The 8,719-nt window shown below is 48.1% G+C and overlaps 1 protein-coding gene across 1 annotated transcript in view; it reads right to left on the bottom strand.

Annotated features, from left to right (window-relative positions):
• Positions 1–8,316, bottom strand: part of cdh24b (cadherin 24, type 2b) — a gene marked incomplete at its 3' end in the record, with an annotated part of 80,271 nt that extends 71,955 nt beyond the window's left edge. Inside the window, exon 1 of the mRNA XM_084006927.1 lies at positions 7,254–8,316. Within this exon, the coding sequence (XP_083863053.1) occupies positions 7,254–8,090 (837 nt within the window). The 5' untranslated portion in view covers positions 8,091–8,316. The remainder of the gene's footprint in view (positions 1–7,253) is intronic.
• Between the last annotated feature and the right edge of the window lie 403 nt (positions 8,317–8,719).

Below are 8,719 nucleotides of genomic sequence, written 5' to 3'. Positions count from 1 at the left end.
CCAACTTTGCTGCCAATAGTGCTGGAAATACAGTCAGGCAACCTAATTTACCACAGCACTAAAGTTAGCATGGGGTCACTCCACACTGATTAAAGCAGATATTCATATTTTAATCTAATCCTTTCATATTGATGATGTCATGCTGGTTCAAAACCCTAACGTGCCTCAAAGTTCAGTTTATTTATGAGCTGAGGTTCAAACCCGACGTGTTCAGCAACATCGCTGATTAACTGATCAGATCGGATGATTAGCTGCAACTATCTGCCTGAGAGCGAGGCAAGTCTCTCTCTCTCTCTCCTTCTGTCATGTGACTTTTCTTCTTAATCCCCTGCTTCTTTGCCCTCCGCTCCCTGACTCATGCCTCCTTCAGGGCAGCGGGGAGAAGTGGAGTGCACGACGCAGGCCGACCCATGAATATTAGCTCAAGGTCACAGAACTCACACTGGGTGCATGAATAACCATGAATCCCACCGCTGCACGGCCCCTTTACTTCCTATGTCACATGACTTCACACTGGCTAAACACTCACTATGTCTTCACCATTCAAGGGTTAAAACCTGTTAAGCTCTTGCCTTCGGGGAGAAAAAAAACATCTTAAATAATATAAATCAATCAGCGATTACCATAAAAGTAAGAAGCAGATAAATATGAATCCCCTGTAAGTAAACATATTTCTATTACCATTCCAGAGTTAATTGAGATGCAATAAAAGAAAAAAAGCAGAGTATATAATTTAAATTTTAAAAGGCAATATCACCGTTAAAACCAAGATCCCCTGGATAATGAAGCAACTTAATGTCTTCTACTCCTCTTTACTGGTACTGCAATTTTGATGAAAATACATTCAAATGTACCATTTATGATGCAATTTAGAAAGATATACTTAGGTGGGCTCCAAGTAGTGTCCAAGTCTACCGACTGTTTAATTCAAAACACGATTCATTTCCACACAGATAACGGAAATCTCCCAGAAGCATTCAAACGGTGATAAATACTAAATATATTGATTAACATTCAGATTTGAAGAGCTCCCTGCTGTCCGGGCAGATACATGGAGAACGCCAGGACCCACAGTGCTGTCTGAGACTCGTCCAAGCAAGCTGGAGAGAATAATACAAGAATTGAGAGCTCGCTTCAGTGCAAGTCAGTCCAACTTGACTAAGAAAGCTGCTCCCTAAGGCTCACTGTGACTTCCCAGCAGCACCAACTTTACTGTAGAAGCTTATGCAACTAAAATGTGCCTTTGGGGGGGGGAAATAAAACATGCCTTAGTGAAATATCTTGGCTTAGAACATAGATTCATCCCAGTGAGACTGCTTTGCTTTTGTGCAAACCATCAAAAATGTTTCCCTCGCACTATTTTATCCATATCACTTATTTGCATAAAACAAATAGTTCAAACGATAAGGAAATACATGAGACTTTATTGAAATATATGCTTTGATTTGTATGTATTATAAGCTGAGTGAGTGTTAGGAAGTTAAACATAATAAATTGTCTTGCCAAAAACTACATTTTACAGGATAACCCTTGAACACATCATGATAGCCTTATAATGTGCCCTTTGCCAGATACCATGTTTTACTGAATAGCAGTTTTACTAGTTAGCTGCTCAGCTAACCAGGTTTACTCTGAGCGGCTGCAGGGCAAAGTGTCTGATCAATTAAGTTGCTTTTAAGATTGTTCCTCCGCGGCTCATTGTTTACTTGCGGTCACGGCCGATCGGCTGAAACACCAGCCGGTTTTCCATCGGCAGCGGATTGCTGCATTTGAAGACAGCTCTTATATTTATAAAAGTTGCATTCACATGTCTTCATCGTTAAGATATTTCATAATGAGACATAGTTGGACATAAAAGACAGTTGGTTTACGGATTCTGCAAGCTGTTTGGCTGTTTTGCTGTTTGCAGCTGTTACATGCATATCATCTATAAATAAACCATCTTCCAGCAGCTTTCTGTCACGGCGACACGGCGGTGAACCCTCTAACGGATCAACCTCCTATCTGTGTTTCATTTTGTCTTTCTCCATAACATTAGGACTACACACACACACACACACACACAAAATGCCCAGGGTTATCTACAAATGTGGAAAAATGGTTGTAGATTCACTCGAAGCGGTTCACGCACACGCTGCGATAAAATTCTCGAAATCGGGGGAGAAGAACGAGGCTTTAATTTCAGATGCTGCCGTTCCTAATTTGTTCAACATTATCCTGAAATGAGACACAGGCTATAGAGAGAGGGAGGGAGGGGGGGAGATGGGAAGTGAGGAAGAGAAAGACAGCTTGTGTTTCTTTTGAGTTGCGTGTCCCTCCTCGTCGTCTTATTCCCTCAGTCATCCCGTCTATTATTTCCTCTATGTGATGCTGCACCCACTCAGCACAGACGACATCTGAATGCAGGCCTCCACGGAGGATCCTGCAGGAAAACCGTTTTTAACAGGGTTTTTCTCCCCTATTGTCTCTCTCTCTGTCTGTCTGTCTCTCTGTCTGTCTGTCTCTCTCTCTGTGTCTGACTGTCTGTCTGTCTGTCTCTCTCTCTCTCTGTGTCTGACTGTCTGTCTGTCTGTCTCTCTGTCTGACTGCCTCTCTCTGTCTCTGTCTCTGTCCCCCTCTCTCTCTCTCTCTCTGTCTGTCTGTCTGTCTGTCTGTCTGTCTGTCTGTCTGTCTGTCTGTCTCTCTCTCTCTGTCTGTCTGTCTGTCTGTCTGTCTGTCTGTCTGTCTCTCTCTCTCTCTCAGAGGTCAAGGCCAAGAGGTCATCTTCAGAAACCTGTGGGATCTCCCTCTCCTCCCTCTCCTCCCTCTCCTCCCTCTCCGTCCGTCCGTATGTCCGTCCGTCTCTCTCTCTCTCTGCTATTAACCTCCCCCCCCCCCCCCCCCCCCTCTGTATCCACATACCGTTAACGCTGCCCTTAATGTGTCGCACGTCCTGCTTCCTTTTCTAACATCTCACTCCGGTTTTTGACCCCGTTTTCTTCCTCGTCATCCCTTCTCCGTCTGGCACGGTAATATCCCTCTCTTCTGTCTTGTTATCCCCCCCTCTCTCTCTCCCTCCCTCCCTCCCCCCCTCGGACCCAGTAGTCACTCTCTAATTGCTGTCTCACCCCTGCTGGGCTCGGACCCGGAGGCTAAATGAATTCCTACAGGGAGTGGAAGAGTGGAAGCATACGAACACACAGAGCTGCTTGCAGGTTGTGTTTTTGTGTGTATTATTGATGAGTCCCTTGTCAGGAGGTGTGTGTGTGTGTGTGTGTGTGTGTGTGTGTGTGTGTGTGTGTGTGTGTGTGTGTGTGTGTGTGTGTGTGTGTGTGTGTGTGTGTGTTACAGTCAACGCCGGCCCTCCTATTGGCACAATCACACAATCCTTCCTATTTATTTTTCTGTCTGCATGAATCCGAGCGTCTCTCCTTCAGTTTGGTAACAAAGAGCCTTTTATCCGAGCAGTGTTGTTTGTGACTTTGAAGCAGGACTTACAAGCTCTCTGTGTTTTTCTTTGTGTCACAGATTTGTGTTCAGAATCTACAAGAACGTGTGTGTTTGTGTCGGCCTCCGTTCGGGTCAGGGGGAAGTGGAAGCAGATCTACCGGCGTGAAGCTTCTGCTGCCTCGAAGTTTGTCAAGCGAGAGAACGAAAAGTAACCTTCTTGAAGCTGGAAGGTTTGTAATCGATCGTATGACGATCTGCATCGGCAGATATTCCCTTTAAAATGGAATTGCAACTAAACTGTTGATTTGTAAATTCAAAAATGTGCTCGTTATGAGCTGAAAATCCTGATTGGAGGCCCATTAAAGACCTATGAATACTGATGGTTCAAAAAGATAGATAGATAGATAGATAGATAGATAGATAGATAGATAGATAGATAGATAGATAGATAGATAGATAGATAGATAGATAGATAGATAGAAACAGATAGAAACAGATAGAAATAAATGGTTCAATATTCCCTCTGAAACGTAACATGAAATATTAAGCCGAAGCACTTTGCCTCAAAATTTGCACGTGAGCGAATGTACTTAGTTACTTTCCCCCTGATGACTAGAAGGGTTTTGTGCTCGAGTGAGCATCAAAAGAACGTAACGCGCATGCACACGTCTCAAACAGCAGCTTCCTGTGACGGCCTCCTGCTCGCCCTTTCATCACGCCGCCGTGCGTTCGCAGCATCGTGCCCAGAGGCGCCGCGCGGGAGAAACGGTCAATAACTATGTCAAATATCTGTAGATGCCTTCGGGCGGAAGGAAGCTTTTAACTGCGTTTTGCAGAGCGGTTTTGGGCAGCGAACCGTTAATGAATGATTCAAGATAATCAGAACCGCTAAGGAGCGTTACCGTGGGAACGGGACGGTGTCGTTTGGTGCGTCAGAATCTCGACGTCTTTAATTCACAGCGGCGTCTGCGTGTTTGATGCTCGCTCCTCATGTGTGAGCAATACTATAATGTTAATTGTGTAATACAGGCATGTTTGACTAACTATGAATTATGTATGTCCGTGCGGATGCTAATGATACGCTAATGAGGGTGAAAGCCTCGGTGCATTTCCAGGGTTGCACTGGTGGATTGCGTGTTGCCAGGTAGCAAAAATGTGCTTGTAAAAAAAAGAGGAAATAAAAGGTGAAACAGGGCGAGATGAAGACGTCGGAATCTCCTCCCGGAGAAGAAAAAAAAACGTCTGTATACGTGTCACGTTGTCTCCCCACATGAGGTGTTAGGGAGTTTGCATTTCAAGAGAGGAAGAGAGGAAGAAAAGCTAATCAGAAAGTGGTGTTGGGGTTTTTTTCTTTTCTCTTTTTTTCTTAATCCCAGCTCTGCTGAGGCGCCTTTTCTCCTCAAGAAAAGTCTGTGCCTCTTTCACATTGCCTCCGCAGTCACTTGAAACCCCCGTTTTAGACCATGTGACAGCATCAATTAAATTCACAATTATCACGGGGCAGAGACACTCCGACGTGAGAAAATATAGTAACATGGCGTGTGCGAATGAGTGTTTGTGTGTGTGTAACAGATAGAGAGAGTGTTTTCCCCCCAACTATCGTGACCCTGAATGACTCTCTGAAAAGACGATACACTAAATAAAAACGTACATATTTGATGGTATTAAGAGATTCCAATGGACACTCAAACAGCGGAAAGGACAGCTGGTGACTCATTCGCTGCTTCTTTTAGATTTAATACCAGCTGTGGGGTTTTTTCTTCATTTTATTACAGTGCTTCTCACAAAAGAGATTAAAAATATCCATATTCAAAGTTACACTGGGTTGGTGTCACCATGTCCACTAAGTTGGCCCCTTAATTCATTATCACGTTAGCAGCGGGAAGCCCTTTGTCTCGCAATGACATCACAGATTAGAGTCTTGGCTCTTGTTTCCAGCTTTAGTTTGGAGATTTAGCCAGATCCCAACTGTCCGAGATCAAAACAACCCCCGCAAAAACAGCATGAATCAGTGTTGGGGGGGGGGGGGGGGGGGATTTTTAAATAGAGTCAACAATTAATCACACCTTCAGATGTAGAGAGAGAGAGAGAGGGAGAGAGAGATTGAGTTGTGAGTCACAGGCAGAAGCGTTTGCAGCCGTTCGAGCCTGAATCTGTGTTGGAGCTGCACGGTCCGGTTTCTGCATCGCAGCCCTCTACATGAAAACACAATCAGGTCCCTGACGGGAGAAAGAAAGAAAAAACATGGCAGCGTGTCCGTATTGATCTCTCTACCTATAGCACTGGAGCTGAGCGGGGAGATTAAACATTCATAAGCGTATTAAGATCTATAAGAGCATTATGCATGTGTGCCGTCACCGTCTGATACAGTAGGGCACTAATCATCTCCCATCTCTGGCTCCCGAGGCACACAAGCACGCGGTCACAATGGCGCCCTGGGCCAAGTGTTGGGCGCTGTCGTCGTACGGAGGGCAATGTGTGTGTGGCTTGGCGGCGTTCCCTCCTTGAGTGCCATACAATGTGCTGGCATAAATACCTGCTTGACACAGCAGATTGGCACTAATGGCTTTACACGCGGTGCCATCTGTAAGCTGGACCGAGAGCTTTTTTTTTTTTTTTTTTTGCATCTTTTCCTCCGCTGACGGTGCTTCGTATCATTTTCGGCTCAGACCATCAGTCATAGTGCGAAGGCATGAAAAAAACAACAAAAAACAGCCAAATTAAATGTTGGTTAATCATCGGCACGCTGGGGGGGGGCTGAGCACGAGGGGCCGGCGTCCATCTGCCCACACCTGGATATTTAAAATGGGAAAACGCAAAGCGATTTTGGGCATATTTTGTCTACGGACTCGAGAGACACCTCCAACTTCCAGCGCTAACACACACACCGACTTCTAACTGTGGCTTCCAGCAGCCTGCAGCAGTCACACCGGGATCATTATTATTCATTTGCTCAGCAAACTGGCCACACAGGCTTCTAAATTAGCTCATCTACCACAGCTGTGTACTGAGACAGTTGGCGCCCGCCGAGGACCCGAGAGCGCCGCCGCTACGGAGCGAGACACCCTTCTGTCCGGTCCATGTGACCACCTCCCTCCTCCCGGTCGTCTTGTTCGCCGGTTTAACCAGGGAGGAGGGGAGAGCGAGAGGTGAGACAGGCCCAGTCAATGATTCTCATAAATTACAGAGGCAGAGCAATATAGGACTACAGCCCCTGTGTGTGTTGTGTTGTGCCGCGGGAGAACGCGGCGATAAATCCTGTCACACCGAGTGTAAATCAGCCTGAATGAAATAGCATTAGCGGGACCTTGCGGACCTCTGACCATGAGGGAGGAGGGCTGACAAGTCTGACCTACAGGGAGACGAGGGGAACAGTCGGACCGCGCTTTGCTTTCTGCCTTGGGGATGAGGATCAATGGTGGAAGGAAAGAGTAAAGCTATTAATTCTCCTGGATATGTCAATTTCTATCGGCGGGTGCAGATTGGTTGTGATCATGACCGGCCCCTTGGGCCAGACCTGGATCTGGGCCCTTTGTTGAGCCTCAGTTAACCATTGATTCATTGGGGTTTTTACTGCTACCTGGACGGCTCATGCTGCAGCAATGTAAATCAATTCCAATTGCGGAGGTTATAACAATGCAGGGAGAGAAAAACTTGGGAGCGTGGCTGTGAGGTTAAATTATGCTAAGCACTCCTTGTGTGAGACATGTACCTTAGAGTTGGACCCGATGTTAAACAAGCCATGTAAGAGACTTGTAACGTGTGTTCTTAAATATTCATAAAGTCGTTCACAACCCCTCGTTAATGATGGATGAAGGACTTACCCGTCCGATGAGCACGGGTTCAGGTCCGGCGTACTCTTCGATCACAAAGAACTGGTTCCAGATCCAGCTCCTCCTGCTGCGAGATCGCGACCCCGTCACTTCCATGCGCTCGCGCACCTCCTCCTCTCCTTCCTCCGCCTCCTCGAACACGAGGCCCTTCGCATCGTCGTCGGGATCGACAGCTTGCGTGGCCACGGCGTCCTCGGCGTCGCGGCTCCATCCGGGAGCCGGTTGGAGCCTCAGGACGTGACTGCTGTTGACAAGTTGGTTGTCTTCATTTGCAGGGTACTGAGCTGTGCTGAACTCTGTTTGAGCAGAGTGAACCGACTCCGTTAATGGGCCTCTACGGGGATCCGCAGCTCTGTTCCCCGCTCGAATTCCCAAGGGTTGCGCTGTCAGCACAGATGGCGGAGAATCGTTTCTTTCGGAGGGGAGGTGTTTGGTGGACGCCTCCGTTTGGGTGATTATCGCAGAGTCTCTCTCGGGGACGAGGCTGACCTCGCCTCGAGGGGTTGACGGTAAACGTTTGCTCTTGCCGTCGCCACCGTCCGAACCCTGCGTCCCCAGGTTGCCCTGCACCCTTTTACTAAAAGCCGGATCGACTTCACCTAGCGCATTAAGATTGGCTCCTTGGTCTCGATAAAGATCTGGGGTGGTGACTGGGTTTAAATAAGGCAACGCAGTCTGGTTATCAAATCCGGCGTGAGGCGGAGTGACAGCCACATCTTGCCTCTGCACTTTCTGAGCCTCTAACTGTCCGTGATTAACGTCAATCAAATCCCTCTTCCTGCTCCGGCTGCCCTTGGTGGGAAAGTTCAGGCCGGGAACGCTCTGCATCTGGGAGTTGACGATCCGGACGAGGTTCTCCTTCGACAGCAGCTTCAGAACCCCGTAGCCGCCGGTGAAGTTCAGCTTCCGGTTCGAATCCACGCCGAACCCTTTCCCCGGCACGCCCGTGGTGCGGACGCTCAAATCGGCTCTGCTTCTGGATCTGGAGCCGGATTTGAACCTGGTTTTGTTGGCGTGAAGATCCGGCTTGTGGTGGATCGTGAAGGTCTTCTCTGACCTTCCCGTTCGGACAGAAGCCTCGCTCTTGGTGCCGTTCTTGACTTTCTTCACATCCTGGTTCAGCTCCTTGTTATTGGCCAATATGTGCAAAGTCATTTCCTTTTTATTGACGGAGTCGACCTCACGCTTGGGCTTGAAAGCTCGCCTCTCCTTGTTCGCCGCCGACGGCGCGGCGTGACTCTGCGATACTTTGGAACGGGAGAAGGACACGGCGTCGCCCTCCTGCTCGCGACTGATCGGGTTCCTCAGAGTCGCCACGGGCATCGCGTTGGCGTCCACGCTCGCATCCCGTTGGTCCGCGGCTCTGTGCGACACGCCCACTCCTCGCCGCCATACCCTCTTACTGGCCGAGCCGCCTCCCGGGAGCCCCTCCCAGAGGCACAGGGAAACCACCAGGA

This window comes from Eutrigla gurnardus, assembly GCF_963514095.1.
Source record: "Eutrigla gurnardus genome assembly, chromosome: 4".
Classification (NCBI taxonomy): Eukaryota; Metazoa; Chordata; class Actinopteri; order Perciformes; family Triglidae; genus Eutrigla; species Eutrigla gurnardus.
This window is presented reverse-complemented; position numbering and strand designations above follow the sequence as displayed.